General features: G+C 41.9%; 1 protein-coding gene across 3 annotated transcripts in view; it reads right to left on the bottom strand.

Moving 5' to 3' along the window:
- Positions 1-1,205: 1,205 nt before the first annotated feature.
- Positions 1,206-27,346, bottom strand: part of LOC119174131 (uncharacterized) — a 69,250-nt gene continuing 43,109 nt past the window's right edge. For 2 of the 3 annotated variants that reach the window (XM_037424942.2, XM_037424944.2), the window contains 2 exons: positions 9,042-9,128; positions 1,206-1,389 (listed from right to left, as the gene is read on the bottom strand). In XM_037424942.2, the coding sequence (XP_037280839.2) occupies positions 1,265-1,389; positions 9,042-9,128 (212 nt within the window). In that variant the 3' untranslated portion in view covers positions 1,206-1,264. The remainder of the gene's footprint in view (positions 1,390-9,041; positions 9,129-27,346) is intronic. The other variant, XM_037424943.2, reaches the window with a different exon arrangement.

Raw genomic sequence — 27,346 nt, 5'->3', positions numbered from 1 at the left:
TGTTATTGCAGTCGTATTGCCAAGTTACAATTAATTACTATATGTATTACGCAGGCTAAAATTGTTTATAGAAGAATGCAGGAACACAAAATGACATGCATTTTGCGAAAGTTATTTTCAGCTGGCCAGTAGCACGCTCTGCGTTTTCGAAGAACAAGAACAACAATACGGGTCAAATGGAAGCGAGATGCACGTTTTTGCTTTTATTGCATTATTCACTTATTAGGGTTATGAAAAAAGTCGCCTTTGTTCTTTCGCACAATATTCGAGATGCAATTGCAGATAAAAAAGCATATGTTCTTGTCGTTACTATACTTGAGAATGTTTGTGGTATTTTTAGGGCGCAACTATATTGTACCTTTTTGAGGTACTACTAAATTTAAATTAAAGAGATAACCCTGCGTCACACCATTTAGCAAGGCTGCATGCCCACTGCGTGAGACATGCCAGCAAGTGAATCAAGGCACACCACTTTCAAAAAGTCATGTTTCTCATTGTAGTTATTTTTGAATCTTCCGAACTCACACTATCGGACAAATCAAAAGCAGTCACTGTAGCCCAGTACAATATATGCGTTCGTGGTTCCATTTTGGTCAATAAAGTTTTATAATACGCAGCCGTCGTACCGGAGTTGGCGTGCACGTAAACGTCTTAACCCGAATGAACTTCTAAGACGAGAGTTTGGGCAAATATGATGCAGGGCACAATTAAGCAGTGGCTCGAGATTTAGAACTCTCGAGTCAAAATTTTACTTACTTTTTTTTCGCGCACAGCATCGTCTCCACTTTCTTTTGCCATCCAGCCTTCCAAATAAACGCTTCTTGTCGTGCAACATTGCGGTAGGTGTGTTTAATAACATGAACCTCAGAAGCTCTTCTGCCATGATTCCGTTGCAGTCACCACTGAGCAGGTTTTCCGCCTTAACAACCGGACATGTTTACTGATGTTGACTCTGCGACAACAACACCTGCTCCTTCTCTGACTTATGTGAATCCACACTCTTTCGAAGAAAAGTATCGGGAAGACGCCAATGAGTGGCTTTTACGCCACAAATTGGGGAGCAAGAGCAGTAAACGGGATTCAAACTATTCACTTACAAAGGTGGTGTGTTCATTGTGGCTGCACGAAGGGCTTCTTGGTATTTATAGTATTCAATGTATAGCGCATCCAGGACGGGACAGGGCATAGTACACTTAACATAGCGCTGTGTTTTTGGCACACCATTTTATTTGCATTACATGTTATCAAAGTTCTTGTTTCAAGCTTAGTAGTCACCGCAGGTTGCTTTGTCGTAGAGAGAAACACCGTTTGCACAGAGGGTGGCATGCTTTTTGAAGCATTTCTTCGACACAGTGTGTTTCATGGTGTTTCGAACCCACAAGGTGCATTCTGTAAGCAGGAAAAAAAATGAAACAGGTTCGTAAACGACGTTGCGTGGTCGACATTTGGAATGACCGAACAACAAGAAACGGCGTTGGAGGGGGACTTTGGGGTTAATAGAAATTCATATTATTGAACAGTGATGACGTGTGTGAGGTAACCAAGTGTATTATTGTTGCTATTGTTTTTCTCTGCACATGGCTCGAACCCTATGGAGGGAATTGGCTGATTATAAGGTTATTTGTAGAAATTGTATCAGGTTTATTATGTTATTATAGGGTGTATTGTATATCAGATGCTTGTGTAGTTTTTTCTTCTTTGTGCGTAGTGCATCGCTGTTTATATTTTCGAATCGAATGCCATTAAACTTCGTTGCTTGTAAGCGCCTGTTCTATTTTCATCCAAAACGTTCTATATCATTTTACATACTGAAAATCATAGATAAAGGGCTATAAAGTTCCACCCATAAGATATATTCAAGAAAGATCTGGTGTCTCCCTTTGTAGTAGCGACCACATGCCGAGAAAGCAGATTGAATAGATGCATAAATTTAATATTCTTGGTATTGAAAGCTTCACTGAATAAATAAATCAGAATTGCATGCCATGTTGACAAATTTGTACATAGAATAAAGGGTGACATTGTATGCGTCTACTTGGGCGGTTCATGCCAAATATATGACTCTGTCACTGCACTTGCAACGATACAGGCATGCGACCAGCCTGTTTTTGTCAAAAGGAAAGCGTAATATATTTTGTGAAACTGAATTGAGAACAGATACTGTATTACCACGTGCGAATGAAACAGAACGTTTCATCACATGAGCACTGAACGTCGAGCCGAACTTATCCCCAGACAGACGAGCTGGTTTGTTTGTTTGTTTCCCTAGACTGATGGCTCATACCGGCTCAGGGGGAGTGGCTAAGAAAGGGTAGTGCAGTTTTTCTGTGATCAATTTATTTATGTGTAATAAATTCGTATTATATTATGAATAATGTAAGAAAAATCACCTAAAAAGAGAGCAACGAGGAAAAAATAAAAAAAATTAAAGTTGAGAAATTTGGAGATTTCAGGTGTTGTGATTACCACTTAGCTGCGTTTTCTTCACTTTGCCATCTAGATTTTTTTTTGGGGGGGGGGAGTAATAAATAATAATTATTTGATTGAAGATCACGAAAATATACGTTTTGATGCCTGAATATAATCGCAAACGGCATTGAAAGCTTCCCTATGGCAATGTCCCAAAACTGAGGCACCAAGGCTTTGTGCAGTTTCCGCCGTCAATTTAACGCCTATTTTCAGAAATGAAATAACTAGTAACCTTTTTCGAAGTATAGCGTATCGGCGACAATAGAGAAAATAATGTTCTAGTGATTCCATTTCTCCGCAGAATGTGCAGAGGGGTAATATTGTCTGATCAGCTTCGTGCAGATACAGGTTTAGGGGGGGGGGACACGACATCAAAATTTAGTAATTAAAACTTCGAGTTTTCTGAACTGGCTTCAGTGCGGTCGCCATGGAAGCTTGAGGTGGTTATATTCTGTCCATGTAGTTACTTTTTTTATCGTATCAGTGGAGATTAGTGATTTTCGATATCTCATTGCTGTAATATATTCACCATCTGGTAGTATGTATAAACTCATCGGGTAGTTTTCTGCTTTGTCCTCTCTTAGGTACTCGTTACAAAAAGCAAGTGTTTCAGAAGTGTACACTGAAATAGCCTTTATAGTATATTTTGCATTTTTATTCGTGAATATTACCTAAAAACTCTTGTCTTAATTTTTGAACTATCAGAAATCACCGCATAATTAGGTGCGATAATAACAACCTAGCGTTAAACACCTTGGTTCACCGAAATGTAGGTGTTGGGTTAGCTGGCGTCGTAGTAGGTGGTGAGTCATAGATCGAAATTGATGCAAATATACGTACAAAAAGATGATCTAGCGCTTCTTTCACAAGCAGGTGTTTTACCACCACATAAATAGGTGCTTTAGCACAAGTTTTGTTGAAAAAAAAAACAAAAAAAACGCGAATGTTATGATTACCAAACAGTTTGATTGATGTAATATTGCAAGCCAAAAGCAAAAAATTTGATTAAGCATGAATTTTTATGAATTTAGCGAAGAATGTGTGATTTAGAGGCCTACATATGACAATGCAATCATGCATTTTAATCAAAAATATTGGTAACATAATCGGCAAAATGAGCAAATGCCCAGTTGGGTATGCTGCCTGACAGTTGCGTAGTGGCTATATTGCGAATGAGTAAAAACTGGAAAAAATGTTGCCATGCTAGTAAACTCTCAACATTTTTTTACACATTGTACTGCCACATGTTTCCTGACTGATGCCCGTGGTGGGTTGCGGCATTTCTCTGAGAATCATCTTAATCATGATCATCAACTGTACTTCAGTAAGCATTGCAGTACAGTTTGAAAAGGCCTGTGCTACCCGCAGGCATTCCTGTTTTTCGGCCTGGCTGAGGTGTCCATTTTGTAGGCAGTGTGAAGCTAATGATTCACAAGGCGATGCGAACTAGGCTTGAATACACTATCTGTTTCCACTCTCGAAGGTGAAGCTAGAGTCTCTCATATTTAGAGCGTTAACAGATAAATGTATGTTAAAAAAAACGAAACAAATTATCGTAATGACCGGCACTTTTGAACGAGCTGCTGAGAAAAAAAAACACAGCAGTTTTGATTAATAAAGAATTGTAAGCTGCAGAGAAAGCAATATAGAAGAGGGGATTGTACATTTTTGACAGATTGAATTCTCGCTACCAATGACGACCTCATGTGTCTGATCATAGTAGGTGCCACTGCGATTGTTAATTTACAGTGCACTACAAAAAGGGCACAACTTGCTTGACCGCGATAGCATGCCTCGATGCATCCCGCAAACAAGCATCAAGGCACCCTAGACGGCAGGAGTAGGGGCGCATGAAGTAAAAAGGCGCTATTCATATTTTTCTGAGAATTGCCGTAAAAATGTCAAGTTCGCTTTCGAAAGCGTATACTCAAAGAAAAAAGCTGCTAAAATTGCTTACTGTTCGACAAACTTCACAGGCATTCAATGGCACATATCATGTGATTTAAGAGCTGGTGTCGCGATCCTGCATAGTGGGAGCCAGGATGCACGTGAATGATTTATTTGGCTAGTGGTAACACCTGCATTATCACTAAATATTTGAACTTCAAGTTACGTTTGTCTGTTCAGGACTGCATGCCTAACACTTTAAGTTCATTTTGTTTTTTTTCCTCGCCAAATTTATTTATAATGTTCTTAATTACATTCTTTTTTGTACATTCAACGCATAATGTTTCTAACATATTTGGTGAACCAATTGCCTTTTTGTGTTTCCAATTACAAGTCATCGCCGATCCTGGGAATGTTCCAACTATGTAAAACTTAGTGTTTCAAAACATTTTCTGAGGTCTATACAAAGACTGAAGGATGCTTTGGCAAGAAAAATTCCACACAAAGATCTTGGCTTCGCGCCTGGAGAAAATTAGAAAACCTAGACATTCATGAAAGCACTGTGCATAAAGATCCAGCTATCCAGCTGTGATTTCATCATTACCGCCACTAGTAACATATGTCTCTGATTCAAGGAGTTGCTCCGAGCTCATTTTCTGATGCCGGGAAAATGTAGCTACCCTTTGTCGAAAAAAAAAGCGCACTTTTTTTCCCCAACTGAACAGATAATCATGTCTGACTTATGTAAGCGCGTCATGATGCTGAATTGTTGCATTTACGAAAGAGAAAATTAAAATGGACCCTTTAAGGCCTGGAAATTGATGTGGATTCGCATTTGGATGTGCAACATGTTTCTCCACCATAACCATCCTGTACATAATGACTGTCGCAGTGCTAATTTGCTTCTTTAAGTGCCCCAAACCCTCGAGCTCTCTATGAAGTCGCCATTGCACTGGCCATACTTCTATTTCTTATTAGCTCACACGTTAAGCTGGCCACCAGAGAAAGTTCAGTCTGGGCACGGTGTAAGAACAAATAGGAACTGACACTCGGTGCTCCACGTAGGGAGAGGGCATAGGCATTTGTGTTCGCCGATGATCTTGATACACGAGTAGTTTTCGTTGCGAGTTGAGATGGCGCTACTGTATGGGGCGCCAGGTATTCGCGCGTTCCGCGTTCATTCTGCGATCGCGCGCAAACGAACTTCTTTCTAAAGGCTTTCATGGTCGTTGGCGGGATTATCTATTAGGGGTGCAAACAAGGGTTGCATCAAGGCTGGGGGAGGGTGAAAGCACTATTATAGCTTGGGTGCGGGCAAGTTCTAGTGAGGATTAAGGGAAAGTGCCCCTTTCGCACCGCCTTGCAGACGCCAGTTGATGTGTGCATGAAATTTTGTGGTTTAACACCGCGTTTACTTGTGCCTGTGATCGCTGCCAGTGCATTTCTTTCGCTGATTCGCCCATTGGGATTCAGTGCACGTATACCTTGACGATGTATATGACTCCCAGTACACATCAGAGGCCTTGTCGCTGGCTGCGTCTCAAAATGGGCTAATGCATTGTGTTTGTCCCGAATTCCCAGCCGAGGTATCGAACTTGTACGGAGCGTGTGGTGCTTTTGAAGGCTGAGCGTGAACTGGAGCACTTGGATAAATGGCGACCGGCAATTCCGAGAGTTGGCAGGGCCTTGCTGTCTACTGACCATGTGTACGCCAAGAATTTCACGGAAGAAGCGATATCTGCCACATATCCCAATAATACAGGGGAATGGCCTGTTGCACGCGTCAAAGAAACTCACGCTCACTTCAAATGATTTGCCTGACATTCATTGGGCTGCATAAAATACCCCACCCTGCAGCAGAAAACCAAATAAGCTCGGCAAAAAACAGTGTCTCTACTGCCGACTTTTCAGAAGCGATGGGGGCGAAAAGGCGCTACAGCATCTGAAGTGTCTGCTACTACCGCTGGAAGTACGCCTAATTGTTTCCGCGTGTAGACAGTGACTCCACGGCATGTATATGACGAACATCGATAGGTACGCATACAAAAGGCAGTGCTTATTCTACTTCAGCAGCGACTGGTCTCGTCTACGTCAAAAGAAGGATGCTTCTCGAAAAGACACTGGTAGCGTAGGCCTATACACTACCGACTCAGTTCCTCATCACGCCGGAAAAGAAGCCTCTTGTTTTAAATTGGGATGCACTTTTTTTAGCTGTCTCAACTACACATACTTGGACCAAGAAAAAATAATTGTTGTAGAATAACCAAGGAAGAGAAATCAGTGCACATATCTGTTTCTGTGATGTCACCGCATTTACTTCTACATTCACCATTTCAACCTGCTTATAAGTAGTTTACCATGCTCGATGACGTCATTCTAGATATTTTTGTTCTTTCATGTCTCTACCACTTCTTTGTAACCGTCTTGCAACATTAAAGGTGCACTTCCGATTACAGTATTTACGGCATACCATATGGTTCATTAGGGCGAAGGCCTTCAATAGCTTCATATGCTGCCGTAAACGCAAAATGGGTTGTATGATTGTCGGTGGCTTAAGGGACGAGCTGCACAAAATATACTTTCACTTATAGCGCTCACTTTCACTGTTTGATAAGCCCTTTACTAAATTGAAGTTTGCGCAGCCTAGGAAACACTACCAAGTATTACTGATCGCACTGGCCCGACAGTCTCGACATGTGTGTGTTACGGGTTAACCCGTAACACACACATGTCGAGAGCTGACCTTCGGGACCCAATGCAATTCTGACTGCTAACACTGCCAGACGCAGATGTGGAGTCATATGCGCGACGTTAACAGCAAGACTGGCAAGGTAGCGTGTTGATTTAAGTGATTTATAGAGCGCCTAAATTTTGTGGTGCATTTGTTTAAAGTTTTCTGACGACGTTTTTGTTCATTTTGCTGCAACTAGAACGCCACAGCGATATGCGCGCGCACGCGATCGAACACGCTCACACACGCAGGCACACATCACATATACGCACAAACCCACGCACGCACGCAGACTATCGCCTTCTTTATAGATAGCGTGAGTTTGCCCTCGGACTGCTATCTTTAATGCAAACCCCTTAGATTTTCTCACAGACAACGCTGCTTCTTTGTTCAGAACCAAAGATATTGACGCCAATACCGCCGACACCGAAATTTCACCGAAACGAGCTTCGTCAAAATGCGACTTCTCTCTAGAGCAACGTTTGCTGCTGTTGGAGTATTTATATGACCAAAGAACTGTTAGTAATTAGGCTGCATATATGCATAAAACTACGAAATCTGTTTCGTTAGAGCAGAAACACATTGGCATCCATGTAGTGTATATTGAGCATAATAAACAAGCAAGGCTTCACAGCAATAACCTTCATGCGGATTGGAGTGAGACCCTACTGAGCGCCTTGGCCCACCTTCCGTGAGCACCAGCTGTCGCATCATACGGAGACAGCGCAAGTGGCGAACATAATGTGAATGTGGCACCGGGCGCAGTGTCATCTCCTAACCTATTCTTACACCATGGTCTGGGGCAAAGTTAGATCACTTTAGAAAGGCGAATTTCCAAGCTATAGAACATTCTATTCTGATAGTTTTTTTTTTCTTTTCTACGGAGGTCTGTGCTACAAGCGAGTGGATGGAAGTGGAAGGAAATACGACAGAAGTAATATATTGAAAGAATTGTGAGGCGTCCTTGAGGCCTCGTGTCAAAAAACAGAAGCCAGCCTGGCGCCCAGTTGGTCACGACCTTTGTTACCGGTCCTTCAGACAGGCTTTGCTGGGGTGGTTCGCAGATTTTAGAGGGGAATTCTACGCCTTTTATGTATAAACTTATGTTTTCTGTAACCCTATATATTGTGGACTGACTGACTCCACTCTTTATATCATAAATACTGCTAGCTGGTAATATATAGAATATAACTGGAAGAGCGGGAGAGGTTCGTAATAGTTACTGTTAAAAACCTGCAGATTGCCGTAGCTGAACTTTACTAAGCGAACGGTTGAGTTGAAAAATAGTGGAAGCATGAACATGTTCGTTTTAATACCCCATGCGCCGCTTTGCTTCTTTCGACCACAACTGCTTTGCCAAATTCTACCATTTACATCAGTTGAGCATGTCGAACTTCCAACAATCCTAAAGCTAGCATTGTCTGTGTAGCACCTAGTGGTGAGAACAAGTGACCGTGAAGCGTCGTATGTATAGACTTGTCGGTTCTGTGGTACGTATAGTACAGATTCCGTTCTATCTAGCTTTCTCACAACATAGATCATGTTGATCACATATCTGACTCCACCATGATCAAACGTAATTTGCCTACTTCAATAAAATAGGCAAATGTGACAAAACATAGGCAGTTGTCAGATATATTGCTTGCAAGTACAGTGTATATATTGGACGTTTGTGCTTATGGTATGTTTAGTCTGAGCGCTACAATCACGGTTACGCGATGTCACTAATATCATACTATGTGAGAGTTTTTTTTTTTGTTTTCAGCCTTGAGGACAAGGTAGCATTATAAACCGGGGCATAGATGGTTCTTGTGGCGTTGTCTATTTGATCGTGATTTTTAAATTTGTATGTCACTCACGATAGATTTAGACAATGCTTCTTTGAAAAAGAAAGTTATCTTCATATTTGGCAACCTGCGTGAATATTTCACTAGTATAGCAGGTTTGCTCTTACGATAGCCAAAATAGCGTAGTTCCATGACAGCACATGTCAGGGGATTATCAGCATACAGAAAACAACCAACATCCGGATGAGCGGTGTCTGAAAAAAAGATGATAATGCTTTATGAGAATTCTCAGTATTCAATTATTGTAGTATGGTTAGATAAAATAAAGTATGAGCAAATAAGATAGGCCAATTGTTGCCTCAATTCGGTATGTAGAAAATTATAGTTGATGCGTTCAAGAATGGGGAATAAGTTATACCTTTATACACGTGTACTTTATATTGTATGAAAGCTCTCAATACGCATTGCTTATTGATATCTTTAACTCTCAATCTTCACTAAGGCATGGCTTTGAGGAACCCTTATGCATATTATACCCATTCAATAAAAAGTTTTGTTGCCGTATAGCTCCTAGGCAAAAACTTCAATATCTTTTTCGGTGGAGCGGTTGTTATGAATCAATCAGGCACGAACACGACCAGCGCTCTGTGCGATCCGTCCTTCATGGTCCGTGCTCAATAGTAGTGAAATTTTCACTTTATAGAGCACCCATTGGGTGTGCTGCAACTGTACAAGCACATGAAATAAGGTTAGAGGTTTTCTTTACAGCGACTTTTAAAATACGAGTGCCATTCTGGTGTTCTCAACAACCGATTGGCTTCTTCTACAAGCGTAAGCGTTTCGATGTTAGAAGTGACTGCATATTTACGCTTTCTTTGCCGCAGTGCTATACCATCATTAGCCTGATTAGTCCAGTTGCCGAAAAGGGCCTATTTTACGTTAAGTCCAAAAATAGAGAGAGAAGAGAGGAACGCAGAGGATATGCACACGAGCTCCTATTCACCACCGATTTTATTTCCAGCAGTAGATGAAATACTTAAATGTACACACACACATATATGGCCCTGTATCTTCATGTTACAATGCAAATGTCGTCGAAAGACACTAGTCTTTCGTCTAGAGAGAGTGGACAAAACGTTTATCTGATGTTCTGCGCAAGGAAATTGGTGGATGGTATTCTGGAGGCACTGCGTTAGAGTGCCTCGAACGTGCAGCGGAGGCGAACGAGCACATCGAGTCAAGTCACACGTGAGACATGTCGCTATCTGGCAGTTATTTTGGAAAACGAAGTGCCCATGCCCTACGCACCAGTCTCGGAGGTGATAAGGTGTAGAACACAAGGCGAAGGCTAGGTGCTGCTACCTTGTCGTCTTAGCGAAGCGTTGGAAACACTTGCCTTTTCGTGCAAACGTTACATGGTCAGTGCAACGTGATAAACGCTACGTTCCTTAGAATTACTTATGTATGCCTTTTATAGTAAGAGACACACATACGGAATATTTACGTGTTTTTATGGTGTCTTATTTTTTGCGCAATAATTGATTTTAATTGACAATCGCACAAGTATGAACACTGAACCTTGAGCAATGTTGATGTGCGTTGCGGATGTGATTGGCCGCTTGCAGTACAGTTTGGCCACTTTGGTGCCATTTACGGTACTCTCAAAGACGGAAAAACAGACAAATTTACGGACAGACAGACAGACAGACAGACCAAAATTTTTGCGTCGAAGGTCCGCAAGAAAGATAGCCTTTATAAATAAATAAATGTGCGAAACCTACAGCACCTTGTCCTGCGCTTGTTGCCGCTGCTAGCTCATCTCTCCCTTTCCTGAACAATCAAGTGTAGGATAGCCAGCAGGAAGTCGTTCTTGTTAAGCTCCCTGCCTTCTCCGTTTCGGTCTGCCTTCATATTCATAGTAATAAGGGCTGCAGCGCGAGCACGAATGTGCTAGAAGAAACAGACAAAGTCGAGGTACGGAAGGCAAAAGAGGACAACACGAGTGCCTTCATATCATGAACAATTCTTTTTCTGGGTCAGTGCTAGTGATACCATGCTAACACATGCGTCATACTGATGTTTGCAGCTTAAATTATTTCTCGGGTAGACTTCTCTGATGAGTGCTATAAATACTGTAATAACTCAAAATTGTGCAATGCCACATATACCCATTTTTCACATGAGTAAAAACACATTCTGCAACACAAGTAGAACAATATGTATTGAAATTTACTAATTGAAACTGTCATGCATGCTAAGTTGCTAGTGACTTATTATTCGGCATTTTTTACTTGCATATCTGTGAATACCCACAAACAGCTTGGAGTTGTCTTCACATATTCAGGCACTACCTTCCGTCTTGAAAGCATGCAACGTTATTTACCATGCTGCGGTTGTCTGGTCATTCAAAAATCAACTGTAAGCGCCTGACACATCGTGACGTTTAAAGCCATGTGCTCGTGGTGCTGCTTGATGGTCTTTTTTTGTATTTTTGTGTGCTATTTAAACTTTTTTTTCGATCCTCCTATATGACTCTTAAGTGCGAAGAATATTTTAAGGTTCAGGCTTACAAAAATGACGACAGAAACAGTGAAGCGGAAGAGCTTTTAAGGAAATTTTAAGGCGGAGAATCAAAACAAAGACTAAATCGACGTTTTGCGGAGCCAAAAGATCCCATTGCCAATGGTCGGCATGCTAGTAGAAACTAGCGGAATGCTAGTGGAATCAGGCGTACCCCAGGAATCAGTGCTTGGACCTCTCCTGTTTGTTTTCTTTATCAATGAGACTTAGAGAGATATAGTCCTTAACATAAAGATATATGCTTATGACAGCGTTAATAATTCTTGGGTAGAAAACCGTAGCGACCGAAAAACGTTAAACGCCACCTTTCGAAAAATCATAGTTCGGTACGACTCTTGGAAGATGCCCGTAAACTAAGGAAAACCAGTATTTATGCACATTTCACATGAAAAACGAGCCCCATTTCTTCAATTATCATTGCAACAACCTCGTCTTTGCTGACGTACATTGCTATAAGTTTTTGGGGGTTCACATAACCAACATTCCATCCTGGAATAAGCATATCGATTATGTTGTAGCGTGTGCTAACTGACGACTATATTTCCTTCAGAAAGGCCTCAAGAAATTCATTCCTTTTGTTGTTTGCTGGCCAACAAATCCACAGTTCTGCCAGTACTGGATTTTACAGTTTTTAGATTGGAACCTTTTACTTCGACGAACATCAGCATGATTGAAAACATATAAAAAGGCAGCCTGCTTTATATACAAACGTTATGGTCTTACATCTGTAAGTACATTTCTGAACAAAACTAAACTGCCTCCAAGAACTGACAAAAACACTGAATCTTTTGTGTAAAATATGTTTATTAGTTAATAAAAAAGAATTATAAGGTAGACAATGTCCAACTATTGCATCTTTTCCTACCGAGTATTTGACAATGCAGCACCATAAACTCTTTATCACACCATTTCTGTCTCAAAATAACTGCTTCAAGTATTTATTTTTTTCGAAGACTGCCAGTGATTGGAACAACCTAACCATCGAAGTTGTTCTACAGCCATCCTTTAAAAAGTTTGCATTATGTTCAATTTTGTAATATATATATATATATATATATGTATATATATATATTCTTGTGTGTTGTAGTCATGGCTGTTACTGTTGTTTTTACTTACATTGTATGAAAGCTTTCTTCCGTGATGTTTCTTCTACTGAAGTATTCTCTGTGAACTGTATCATAATTTCGTATTTATGTTCAGGTTTGGAATAATGTTTGCCTTGCTATACTTATGATTGTATATATATATATATATATATATATATATATATATATATATATATATATATATATATGTAACGTAAGAAGGTAGGCATGGTTAGGAGTTAGTTAGTAGTAGAGGCAGAGAAGGAAGAAGTGCAGAGAATGGAATAAACACGGCGTATGAGCCAGGCCACGTCGCCCATTCATCATAGCGTTATACGAGTCGACAGGATGAAGACCTCCCAGCCACTTCATCAGTGTCTCATCATCGACGCATTTCTACACGAAACACCCTGACCATACATTGACTACGGATTCATCTCCTAGCCGCACACAGCGACCAGAACCATGACAGAACCATCGACCGACCTTCCCATCCCCAAGTACACCGGAGCAGCGGACGATGGACCTGTACAGGACTGGTTCGACCTGTTCGAGTTCCACGACACCGCTGCATCTTGGTCGGAACGGGAGATGGTTGCGAACTTAAGCGACTACGTCACCGGTGAGGCATTTAAATTTTACCTTACCCACATATTCGACAACGATGAGTCTTGGCAAAAGATAAAACAAGAAATGATCGTTTGGTTTAAAAAATACTATGATGACTACGACGAAGACTTGCTTGTAACCCACTATCCACAGACAACTGCACTCAGTCGTCAATTTTACAGGCAGTCTTCAACCATTCGAACGCACAACAAGATTCGACCTCTGACAAAAGTCGAAGTGGCACACGAGTTCAGTGGCAGACGACAACGCGTATTTTGGGAGAAACACAGTCATCCAGCGCGCCTCCCTTCTGCAGGAAAGTCGGCATTTCCGAAGTCATCGCTTCAACATACGGCACGAGACGTCGCTCACCCTACTGATGCCTTTCATGCTTCGTCTCGCATACATGGTCCACCACCTGGTTTTCTACGACGCAGCTCTTCAAAGGCTCCTAACGGTCACTATTCGTGTCATAAGGACACCTTGTTCATGGTAGACCAGCTGACACATGAGGAAAATGCCGAACAACGCCATGACGACTCAAAGAGTGAAAATCAGTCTCCACACATTGGATCGGCTTATTTTCCATTTAGCACAATTGGGCTACCTCCTGGTTTTCCGTCACTTGGCTCTTTCGTCGCTCACAACGCCCACCTCACATCTAGCACGCTCACAATGGTCGGGATAGAGCTGCGGAGCTCGGAGAATACTCAGCCGAGCCCTGGACCTACCATCCAGATTCAGGCGCAAGAACCACTCGCAGCGAACAGCGAAGAAGAAGCCCCTGATGATGTATCTATCAACTCTGAAGCAGTACCTTCATTACCCGAAATGCAGCACAACAGCCTAGAGACTACTACCTGCCCACTCGACACCACATTCAATTGCCCAGAAAGTCAGGGTCATGGTGAAAAAGGGCTGCCACCTCAGGTCGTTTCGCAGCAACATCATCAAGTCCAGCAACTGCCAGCAAGTCCAAGAACAACAGAGATTCCAAGGACTATACGAACAAGGGCGACGACGAATGGAATCATCTTCGGAAGAACACACGTGGTTTATGGAAAGCCGTTTACAAACGTGTCATCCAAACCAACGACGTATTCAAGAGTTCTCGCTCGAAACAAAGAAAGCATCGAATCCAGGATATTTTCCCAAAGGACGTCGAGTAAGCTTTCTCCAGTCGAGATCAAGACTCAGGCGACAGGACATACAACGTCGAAAAAGGCGCCAAACCATACCCTGTATTCCGCAAGGACGCAGAAATCACCGCACCAGCCTTGGTCAACAAGCACGCAAACGGGTGGCGACGCATGGGTTCCGATCAAGACAAATAGCACGACACCTGCGCAAATCATCCAGCCAATGCTTCAGGGCCATCACACAACGTTCACTCATCGCAAGAATGCTTCCATATGATTCAACGCTCAAAGCATGCTTATGTTGTCCAGAGCGCAACAGCCAGCCTCGCCCTCCAGAGCTGTACTTGATACCCCGGATTGCTGTCCTCTCCTGTGAAGCTATAGTGTGTTAACGGAAACTTCCTCGGACATGGAATGATCTTCTCTTTTTGACAGTGTTCAGTTCTAAGCCGTGCATGTTCAGTTTTCATTTATGTTCGTCTGACGCGACTTTTTTCGGAGGAAGGGGAATCCTGTAACGTAAGAAGGTAGGGATGGTTAGGAGTTAGTAGTAGAGGCAGAGAAGGAAGAAGTGCAGAGAATGGAATAAACACGGCGTATGAGCCAGGCCACGTCGCCCATTCATCATAGCGTCATATATATATATATATATATATATATATATATATATATATATATATATATATATATATATATATATATATATATAAATATATATATTTATTTATTTATTTATTTATTTATTTATTTATTTATTTATTGAATTGTGTGTTGTAGTCATGGCTGTTACTTTTGTTTTTACTTACATTGTATAAAAGTTTTCTTCCGTGATGTTTCTTCTACTGAAATATTCTCTGTGAACTCTACGTGCTTAGCATCCTGGAATGCCAGCGGCCGAAAGCGGCACCCCCAATGGGTTTGACGATAGTAGGTTGCTGCTCCGGGACGTCCGAGCACACTAGTGTCTCGCTTTAATCCCCCTACCCCTTCCCCTTTTATGCCGGATCGTCAATAAAGTTGTTTCACTCACTCTGTGAACTGTATCATACTTTCGTGTTTATGTTCAGGTTTGGAATATTGTTTGCCTTGCTATACTTATGATTGTATTTCCCACGCGGCTATAATCCTTCGCTTAGCATTTAGGTATATAAAAAAAAGAAAAAATAAGTTACCCGTCTTAGAGACTACCCTTAAAGTCCTTTTGTTGGCATCAATATTAACAATAAAATTACTCAGTTGATGACAATGTAAGCTTCGCTTTAAACAAGATAATGCTTTAACTCAAGTAATTGTATTTGCGTGGAATATAGATAATTTCCTGGCATGTTTTCGTGGACATGGTGTCGCGAACACTAAGCTTTTGTTTGAGTATATGATTCACAATGAAGTGTGATTCATCGCTTCTTGGCTTCCTGTGATTTTTAGTATGTGCAGCAGGATCGAATATAGAATAGCACCTAATTTTAACAATAGAGGTGGGAAAGGATAAAAAATTATGACAGTGAAAATGGCTCAGGTGAGGGCGGAGTGGGCCAAGGAATGGGCCATCAGGTCGCTCTAGGTGGCCGAAAGTCCTTGCGCTTCATCGACGCTCATGGCCCAGCCCACAATCTCACGTTGGTCTTCTGTTCGTGAGCTGCGCAGAGCAGCCTCCCAACACTCCTGTTTCTCCGCCCCCGCAAACAGGGGATTATGCTTGCTTGGCCAATTTTGACATTTACGATTAAAATCGGCTCGAAGACTCGAGGGAAGACAACACTGGGGCAAGGCCTCACCCAGGTGAATTCGAGAATTCATGAATTGAGAGAATAATGCGCTCCTTTGGAATCCGCGCCGAACAATTTGTTCAGCCCGAGCAACTCTTCTTCTATTTTATCAATGCCAGACAAATGCGCGCCACCCAATCGTTCATTACCCTCTCCTCTAGTCTTTTCCTGCACTGGGCCATTGCCTAGCTCACACGTGTGTTTTGTGGTCATGGGGGAGCGAACCCCTCAATCAGTGCCTCACGATGGAAATCACAAGAAGTAGGTTTTGTTAGTTGTGTAGAGATCCGTGAAGCGGCATCTTGCATCCCTCGTAGTAACCGTATAGGTGGTCTTGCTGGCTCTGTAAAAGGTGCGGTGTTTTGAGACAACGTGTCGCCGTTCGTGGTGCTATGCAGGCAGTCACTGAGAAGGCGTCACTGCAACGCTAGGACCTCTGCTCCGCTATGATATGGTGGCGGCGTTGGTTCGAGCTACAAATAAGGAGCACGAAGAAAGAAATATGTACCATGCATAATAATTAGGTGGAAAACACGTCTTTCCAACTGCGGTGGAAAGTGCTCGAAAGTACATGTGGCTCAAGCAGCGCTACTCATCATGTAGCTTCACGACCACGCCCTTACCTAAGAGGGCCAGACGGCTCCTGCTGAGAAGCGCGTGTTTGCACTGGTTTTGAAAGAAATAAAAAGGCGTTATCCTGAGAAAGCGATTATTGTGCAGGGGGACACATCATGCTAAAATTGTGGCTATATAATGTAGTTTCATGGTAGAATAGTAGGCATTCCCGCTCACTTCGATAAGACGGCAGAGCGTCTCCTACCCGATTGACGGTACTCCGGCTTGTTCATGAAGGGCTTTATTCCCGCGATATATTCCCAGGATGCACCAATTTGTCCCACCTACAAGTACAAGCGGCACTTTCAACTAAAGTAGACCGGGCAAACATCCAGGCTCAAGTAACAACATACAGACATGTGCAGTCTTCACACAGCCTTACGCTATCCGGCTATTGAACAATCTCTCTTCCGATAAGTACAATGTCACCGACGGTTCGCTGATACAATTTTAACCTTTTTTAATGTAATATGCTTTCATTAACTCACGCGCAGTTTTATGCCTACTTCTACCTAGAATCTTAACCTCGTCAAAACGTGGTACATACTCGCAGGCGTTAAAATGCATAGGCAAATGCGCCAAGCCCTTTTTCAATGAATTCAATTCATGCTCCCTAACCCGTCGTTGAGTGTTTCTTTACATTGTGTGTGTAATATTTGCGGCAAAATCATGTCAGTAAGCAAGTACCAACTAGGCCAACAATCGGTAACGTCCCACCGTGGAATACAATAATCATGAAGGGCTAGTATGTTACCTGACTCAAAATCACGTAGCATCACGTTAGGCAAATACACACTAGTGGAATTGCTTCGATGAACTGGTCACGTGACTACGATTATTCAACATCACGTAACACCCATATGAAATAACTTAAATCGTGCAAGCTTTTGCAACGTGTAGCCAATTGGCATTGCTTATTAACTGGTACCGTAGCTAAACCCACGTAACATTCGTACCTAGGAACGTGACAAAAATTTACGATACTTCACCTCACATATATTCACGTAAGTGGAAATTCGTGAAAATGAGATAACATCAACTGATGTCGTTAAAAAGACGTATTATCTTGGAACAGCTAATGACGCGACTAGAAATGTCATAACACCTAGTCGCATGAGTAGAACACGTAATATCACGTAACGGCTAGTCACGTGTCATACTCCTGACATAACCACATAAATTCCACAACTAAAACCACGTCACAGCTACTGGCGAGAGTAAAATCACGTAGTATCATACAACTAGTCCCGTGACTAAACTCACGTCACCCTACTTAACATAGTATGTTCCCGCAAAAAAAAAACGTAACAAGTAGTTACGTTTTACGTAACAAGTAGTCACGTGGCACAAAGTAATGTGAGGGGAAGCAAGAGCTTTTGTTTTGCCGTGTTACCGGCAGAACCACGTAACATCTAGTGTCTTGACATGTCCCGCTAAAACCACGTAAAATAGTGAGGTGAAAAAAACAGCAATACATCACGTAACGTATAGTAACGTAAATACTATGACTTGACATCTAGCCACATGACATGTTCTCGCCAATACCCATGCAAGAGCTGGCCATGTGAATAAAATCACAACACTCAACAACCCGTTTACGTGGCATGTTCCCGACCAAGTTACGTGACCTGGTCGTATACATGGGGAATCGAACGAAAAATTACTTTAAGAATTTCTCAAAAAGTATGTGCAACAATTTTGTATTGATTGGGCAAATAATATTTTAGAAAAATATTCGTGTATAAAACTGCCAATACAGTTAGTGTAATATACCGAGAGCCAGAAAGCTTTATGAAATTCTTTGAATATTTATCTCAAAACAGTAATAATAGGTTCAGTTTTTTAGCACTGGGAACTTCAATTTGCCTGCTGTTAATTTGGACGCATGCACTGTAGGTATTTTCGTTAAACATGGTGCTAAATATAGGCCGGAACTAAACACTAAGTATGACTTTATTGCAGCATTGAAGAAACCGACGCGAGCACAAGGCCAGCCCCGAGTGCTAGGAGAGTTGATGTGCCTATACATACTTTTCTGGAAAAATTGATGTAACACAGAAATTCAGATCGAAGGCTAGTCGTAGCTGCACTAAGTATTAGTGCGTTTTGTTTGCATACAAACGAGAGTTTTTCAAGTTCACGATTTTATTATTACATACGACGATAGTTCTATCCTTCATCGCTTGAGACAGTCGGTCGGTCAACAAACTTTATTTGAGCCCTTAGGAACTACAGAGTTCATTATGTGAGCCACGCTTACAACGGGGCCAGAAGAACATAGTCGTCAGATAAAACTGCTGCTTAGGTGAGTTGGTTCACGATTATTTCGACTGGCTTATCTGCTCAAAAAAGACATGATTTTAGAAAATTGCGATGTGTGTATGCGTCTTCTCTAAAAGTTCGGTCTTTTTTGCACAAATTAACCGATCCTCAGATATCCTAAAATATGCTATTTCACTGCTGTCATAAAAGAACGCTGATTCTTTCTTGTGACAGTGAAGTCAAGAGTAAACAGTAATGAAATGAGATACAAAAATGACAATGACAATGAAATGACAATGGCATAAAAAGCGCAAAATCAAGGAAAATCTTCAGTTGAATGCTAATCATCGTACAAGTGGTCTAGTGGCATCAAAGACATCCAAAAACAATTGGTATCGCAAGCATTGCCAGAGCGCATGAACTGCTCACCCCAGAAAATCTGGATATGTTTGTCATGTTTCAAAGCAATTACGAGCGGGGTTACTAATCTAAGTGTAGCCACATGTGTTGATTTCACCTTGGGTTCTGAATAAGTTTATAGTTATTGAAGCCTATTATATCTGCAAATAGTAATTATTTGTTATTTTTCTATTGTGGTGAAACAGAATAATGAAGAGGGTATAATTATCTTTAAAGGAAGGTAGTAAGTCTGGGGATGACAAAACTAAGCTCTAGAAAGTTACCAGGTTCCCAGACGTCGCCAATTCAGTTCCTAAGACAATGCTGTGAATGAAGTTTGCGGTTTTACTCCAATGGTCTAGTGTTTTGCTGCCAGAAGGAATGAGCAGTCGTGTAAAAGCCTAGTTATATCAGAAGGAGAAATTCTTAGAACCATCTGAAGCTTGGTCCTACACATTGTACGTTACATCCGGTGAAGCACAGGGTCTCTTCTAGTGTTTCATTTTACCAGCGGTATATAACAACAGTCATAACAAAAGCTATTACTTGTTCCACTGATATGAGAGTGTTCATGGATGATTTTTGTTTTGACTCGTGTAGAACGGGCTGCTGACCAACTTTTTCTAAATGATGTTTGTGTGATGCTGATGAGTAGTATGGAAAAGTAGGACATGAAAAAATGAATATTAGGAGTGTATTCCATAATTTATCATAGATAGCTAAATAAACAGCTAAATCGACGGCGGCCATCTTATGTCCCATTTGAATTAAGCGTAACTAGCGAAATAGACAGTTTCGAGAAGATGGCATCTTGTACAAATACAATGCAGGCTACTTTGCTCTCTAAACAAGATGGCGGTTCAGCGAATCGGCCAGATAGATCGGATCTTGCCGGAATGTTCGTCTGCAAACAAACAGACGCTTCTCTAAACGCTCAACGTAAGTAAATTATTTTTTTTCAGATTTCAACACGAAATAGGCCAGAAAAACAACATTTAGGGCAATTAATCTTAGCTTTCTCTCCTCAACATGAAGTGGTGCTTCGTCACGTCGACGCTTCTCGTAGAATCATCTGGAGTATATGAGTTTGTAGAAATACATCTTAGGGACACGGAACAACACTTAACAATCCGGACTACACATGGTAATATTGTAATAGAACAGAAGGCAGCGGAAAGGGGGGTGGTGTTGGGGCATTCATTCACTTAAGTACAGACTGGAAAAAGGTCAAGCAGGAGTGCTGGAACATTTACGGCTAAAAGGGAAAGTGGCAGTGCAAATGACGCTCCTGCGTTTTTTATACCTGTGGACAGAGGCAAAAGGCAGTGAGGAAAACCCACAAATGGTGCAGTGCATAGAAAAGGAGATCGACAAACTAAGATTAGAGTGTGACATAGTTATAATACAAAATATGAATGCACACATAGAAGATATGAAAAGATATGCTGACCCAACAGACAGAATGCCATTGTGTATGTGCAAAACGCATGATTCATCATTTGCAACAGCCCTGATATTCGCAAAGGGCAGATAACATGGGAGGTGGGAAGGCCGCAGTCGACGATATATAACGCAATACTGTCACATGGGATGTATAATCGGCTAAGTGTGATAACCATTGATGAATATGGGTCCAGAAGCATATTTAGTCATCACAAACGTATCAAGCAGAGTTTTGTAAAAAGTTGAAAAAGGAAAAAAAGGCATTTTGAGCAGCTCACGGTAATATGTATTCAGAAAGGTAAACAGAAATAGGTGCTATAATGTAAATTGAAGGACAAAAGCGGTATCAGCGTCGGTACAGAAGCAGAAAGAGCTGGCCGGTTATACGGGCAGCGTCGCAGCAGCAACCAGGCAGTCTTAGCTCGGGCCTCGCGCCAACGTGTCGATGTCGCTGTGATAGCGGGCATTCATTTTCACTACAATACTAAAGAGATTGGGAAAATAATCACCGAGGATACTCAAACAGAGTGGACGTACACAGATTTAACTCGAGTGTTTGAGTTAGAGCTTGCTAAGGTACGAGTCAAATGAACCGGAAAAAGCAGATACAAATTCAAAAGCTGGTGGGATGAGGAAGGGAATAGAGTCATAGTAAGACGTCAGCGATCCACCAGGGAAAACGGGTATGTAAAACACAGGCGTGAACCTGAATATGAAGTCAAATCAAAATGGAATCACTTTTTGAGCTGCTGAAGGAAAGCGTTCATTTTGATAAGTGAAAAAAAGTTGAAGAAAAGTGACCCAATAAATGGCGGAAGTAAAAAAAAAGATATAAAGGCAGCTGCGAAAGTTTGGAACATTCTAGATTCTCTGAGTAATAAGACAAGCATGAAACAGGGGTTTATAACCACAGTTCAAGGGGTCAGACTAGAATGGAGTGATGCAATGGAATACTTTGAAACCATGATGGCAGAAAAATTTTACAACCAAGAAAGCGCTGCATGCACCGTACCAGATGAGGATAGACCAATTAGCTCAGTGGCTCCACCGGGACAACGAGAGTTGGACAGGGTAGAAAAAAGTATTCCTAGTGTACATCAACAGGCCTTGACGGCATCTCAATCTTGATAATAAACCAACTAGGACCAAACTGCAAGCAAACATTAAGAGAGGCAGTGAGCACAGCAATAATTGATGGTGAAGCTCCCAATGGCTGAAAATTAAGCAGAATGAGCATGATCTCTGAAAAAAAGGTGGACGAAACCGATATACACAACTACCGTTCTGTACCAGTGACCTCAACAGTTTATAGGCTGGTGACGCAGATAGTAAACGAAAGGCTGCAGACATGGGTGGAGAATGAGGGGGTTCTGGGAGAACTACAAAATGGGTTCCGTACCGAAGGAGGTTAGAGGACAACCTGTTTTCACTGATGCATTGTATTGAACTAGAGAAAAAAACACAGACCCTTGTGGCTGGCATTTCCAGATATAAAGGGAGCTTACGGTAGTGTGATTCAAGAAGACTTGTGAAGAATTTTGAATACATTATATGCGAAACGCGGAATAACTAATGTTCTTAAGGATAACTATAAAAGTAAGAAGGTAATTTATAAATGGGAAGAACTGGTATCTGAACCTATCGAGATACAACGCGGGCTTCGACAGGGACGTCCCTTGTCACACTTGTTATTGATGCTGTATATGCTGCTTCTACAGAGCCTAGAAGCCAATTTATAGGGGAGTCGACTCGGCTTCAGTCTTTTTTTGCCAAGCGAGAAAAACGCATTGAACAGTCAGTACCAGCAATGATGTATGGAGATAATACAGTAATAATAGCCGACAACAAGGAAAATCTTCAGGGAATGGTAAACATCTCTGGCAATTAGGGGGATAGATTAAACTTGAAGTTCAATAGAGAAAAATCGGCAATCGTGATTTTTATTGATAACAAAGGCAGTGAGCTTGAGATACAGAAATTCACGCTAGAAATAGTGTATAAATACAAATATTTAAGTGCAAAGGTAAATAACGAGGTGGAGTACCTATGTGAAAACGGAAGAGACGTAATGACTAAGGGCACCAGGAATGCAGCTGTATGAAAAAGAGGACAACGTTGAACTACAATAGGTAAGAACTTGTGAGAGAAATTTGCAAAGGTATCATGGTCCTGGGTTTGATATTCAGCAATGCAGTCTTGTGATCAGAGGCAAGGTATATATAGACTGGTAGCGAAGGCTCCTTAGAAGACCATACATTTTGGAAATGGTGGCTGATCAGCTGCTCATGGGGCTGAGCGCCATCTCTGTGAAGAGGGAACAATTTCGACGGAACAAAATCGAAGCACAAGTGGCGCAACAGCTGCTAAACAAGTGACGTCACTTTGTGTGCACTAGCGTGAAATATGATCTCAAATTACTTTTTTTGGGCGTCTGGTCGCTAATACCTCGCACTAAGGCGATCGCTGGTGAGTCATTCACGAGTGCGCTTCAAGTCAACGCCAGCTAATCAAATACAGACTCATAACTTAATAACGATGCTTAAGGTTACTACCGTTCACCTTACCTCGGTTTTACAAAAAAAGGTATTCGTTTTTTCACTCACCATTCCTGGCATTTTCTGCCCATGGATTAAGGCAGCCAACAGCGTATCAGCGTGTACATGTGGTTTTTGCAGCGTGGCTGAATTCTTGCTGACATACGCAGGTTATTTAGCATGCACACGCCTTGTAATCTTCTGCTTTAACCGAAAAAAAAACAATGCCTAGTCACGCCAAAATTATCACCTTTTTTATTCAATGGTCACATTTCCGCTCCGTATGGGAATGAAGACATACGAATTGCTTTTTGACCACTAACTTGTCAATATGCTCAACGATAACGTGAACAGTAGGCACTGTATGCTCATCGAGGAAACCGGGCTACAGGAATACTTATAAATGATTGTCCAGCAAGCAGTGCATTTGAAACCATGTTTCTTATTTAGAAGACATGGGTCACCAGGCATATATTCATTGCTATTGCTTCATTGCACTGCACATTGTTTTCGAAGCTATCGACGAAAGCACTCGGAGTGAAACGTAAGTCGCATTGTTCCACTGCCCGTTGGACACCGCATTGAAGATGTTCATTAACGATAAAACGCACCTGACAAAGTTGCGCACAAGAGTGAATGCAAGCAATTGTAGAACACTAAAACACGGGAGGGAGGGGGTGTCTTTGCCGACTAATTTAGCGAGCGGGCTGTGCCATGTATAGTCATGTAATGCAAGGGCTGCACTGAGTAAGAATAAACTGAGCACAGGATGGTAAAAATGTTTTCGTAACATTCAAAACCCTCATAAATTGTTTGTTCATTGCACCAATGTAATATGGTTGCAGAAAAATATGTCGTTCATAAAATTTACCGATTGCTTCGACTTTAAATCAAACTTGACTTTTCACTCTTAGTGTTTGTTCCCTCCACACATAGTTGCGCTTCAACCACAGATCCCATAACTGCCTAGGCTGATTTTACTGGCAAGAGCTTCTGAACCACTTTTCGCCTGAGCCTTCGCGACCTATTTGAATAGACCTTGTCAGAGTGTTAAGCGTGAAAAAGTAGATATGCTTTGAGAGCACGCGAGAACACTTGAAACCAGGGGTACAGGGTTACATCAGATGAACATCTTACGACTGCGGAGAAGCTAGCAGCAATCGCGATAGATTTTGATGAACTATTGAGAAAACTGTGAAAGGAGCTTTGGGCTAAAAATATTCAGCTACTTGTACCTGAATAATGTTGATAATAATGAAGAAATCGAACTCGAAAATTGTCCAACAAGTATTTCGATAACAGCAGAATACCAAACCTCAAGAAAACATCGGTTAAGAACAAGGTGAAGGAAACAGACGAATATGTGGAAGATTTGAACGCTTACAAAATCATCACTGAAGACCCACCAAACTTTCAAGCAAGAAATAGCAAACCGAAAGGTCTACAACTATTTTCGGTGTAGTTCTTTGCCATTCAAGGCAAGAATGAGAGGATTGTGGACTATGAAGTACCAAACCGAATACGAAGCAAAGACACGCCATGTAGTGTGTGTGAAGTGGAGGAGGACACGGCTGAACATTTGCTAACGTTCCATCAAATCCATTCATCCATTCATCCATCCATCCATCCATCCATCCATCCATCCATCCATCCATCCATCCATCCATCCATCCATCCATCCATCCATCCATCCATCTGGTCGATGATGCTGTCTAAAAATTGTCCAACAGCCAAGGTCTACATTCATGTTGTCACCAATAAAAGAGCCATTGGATTTTTCGTATACAGTAAAAATACGGATGTTCAACAACTCTATCATATTAAAAATCTTCATTTTACAATTACTTTAAATCCAACCTGGAACAATCATAATGAAAGCGTAGTTCAGCGGCACGAAAGCTCTTTGTCCTGAGGTGAAAGTTCAGTAATTTCAGGGTTTGTGCAAAGGTGGCGGCTTCGCCCTTTCGGCCCAGGCGTCTTATAAAAAGAAGAAGAAAGAATGTTGCTGCCAGATGTTACATGATGAAGTCAGAAATAAAAAAATTGGCGAATCCCACGTACACTGGGAATCGATGATATGCAAATCACGAATGAGAAAGGTTGATATGTGATTGTAAATTCAGAACTACGTTACGAGGTGGAGATAAATGTTGCCGTACATGACTTTCATATCATGATTACATCATGTTTAGATGTGTCGTTTACCTTCGTCATGTAATCATGTCACGCGATACCAAATTTAGCATGTGGAGTAGCAAAACGCCCGCGGGCACGCTATGAGCGTGGTATGTTGTCATGTTCTTACATGACACGCGTGTCATTATTTTCATGTTTGTACCAGTCACATATATCATTACCCATGCACGTCACGTAACACCAAATTTGGTTTATGTGGAGCTCGCAAAACGGCCGCGAGCCTTTATACTTCATTGTATGGCCCAATATACTCCATTGTAGCGCTGACGCGCCCGAACGCTGAGCATAGCGACGCTTTAGTTTACGTTAGTGAAACGCAAGCACTCTACATATACATCTTTTCACAGGAAGGAAAAAACCACCGCCATGATGGGCTGTGCACGGGAGTACAAAGGCTACGGGTGCAGCGTTGCCAGTACATTTCCGTGGGGACGCGCCAATTTGCACAGCCCAAGGAGGGCTGTGGCGTCGCCCAGGGAGGCGTTTATGAAAAGGTGAATAGTCTTACGCTAGGTGCGACCAGCGCGACCCGCGTCTCTCGGCGCGGCCCGACGGCAACTGGCATGAAATAAGACATGCTGCATTACCTGCCAATCCGTTACACAAATAACACGGCGTCTGCTTCTTTTCGTGTTGGAGGGACGTTGGACGCGCTGCAAAGTGCCTGCGTCAAAGCAACGCAGCGCGGAGCGCGCCTGCGAGTATATCGCAGGACCGGCGCTTGGCGTGGCAACGCCGGCATGACGCAACAAAATGAGCGCCAGCGAGCACGCGCATCCCATCACGTCGAAATGTATTGACGCCTTCACTGTGGCATGTAGTCACGTTCTCACATGACACGCATCTCATCGTTATCATGTTTGTACCAGTTACATATATTTGTCATTCATTGACATCGCGTAATGCCAAACTTCGCATATGTCAATTTGGCATATGAAATTTTGGCATATAACGACCGTTTATGCCAAATTTGGCCAAATCTGGCATAAATGGCCGTTATCGCATTGTGAATGTGGCATGTAGTCATGTTGTTACATGATACGCATCTCACGTTTATCATGTTTGCATCAGTCAAATACTTTCATCATCCATTCACGTCTTGTAATACCAAATTCGGTATAATTAAAGCTAGTGAAGCGGCCGCGAGCGCATCATGAGCGCCGCATGTAGTCATGTTTTTACATGACATGAATTTCTAGTTTATTATGTTTGCACAAGTACTATACCTTCGTCATCTATTCACGTCCCGTAATACCGAATTTGGTATAAGTGAAGCTAGCGAAACGATTACCAGGGAATCATGAGCGTGGCACGTAGTCATGTTGTTACATGACACACATCTCATGATTATCATGTTTCCACCAATCACATACCTTCGTCATCCATTCACGTAATGCAATACCAAACTTGGTATACGAGACGCTAGCAAAACAGGCCGCGAGCGCATCATGAGCGTGGCATGTAGTCATGTTGTTACAAGACGCGCCTGTCCCAATTTTATTGTTAGGGTCCGTCGCTTGTGTTTGCCATGCAATCATGTCATACCATACGAGTTTTCCAACATGCCATGTGAACGAAATCACCGCAAGAGCTGCAGGATCATGTAATGTAAATCATGAATTCATTACATAAATGTCATGGTTTTCAAGTTATGACTAATCAAAATATGTTCTTCATACAGCCATGTTAGGCTATACCAAGTTTGGCATTGATAGCATCATGCGAATGACCAGGAGAGCTAAAAGTCGTAGGCGGCTAGATAGATAGATAGATAGATAGATAGATAGATAGATAGATAGATACGCTCAAAGTCGACGCAAATCTCTAAAAAATGCTTCGCATAT

Source organism: Rhipicephalus microplus, chromosome 5 (genome assembly GCF_043290135.1).
Source record: "Rhipicephalus microplus isolate Deutch F79 chromosome 5, USDA_Rmic, whole genome shotgun sequence".
Lineage (NCBI taxonomy): Eukaryota > Metazoa > Arthropoda > Arachnida > Ixodida > Ixodidae > Rhipicephalus > Rhipicephalus microplus.
Note: the sequence above shows the minus strand (reverse complement) of the source record. Positions and strands in the feature narration are given on the sequence as shown.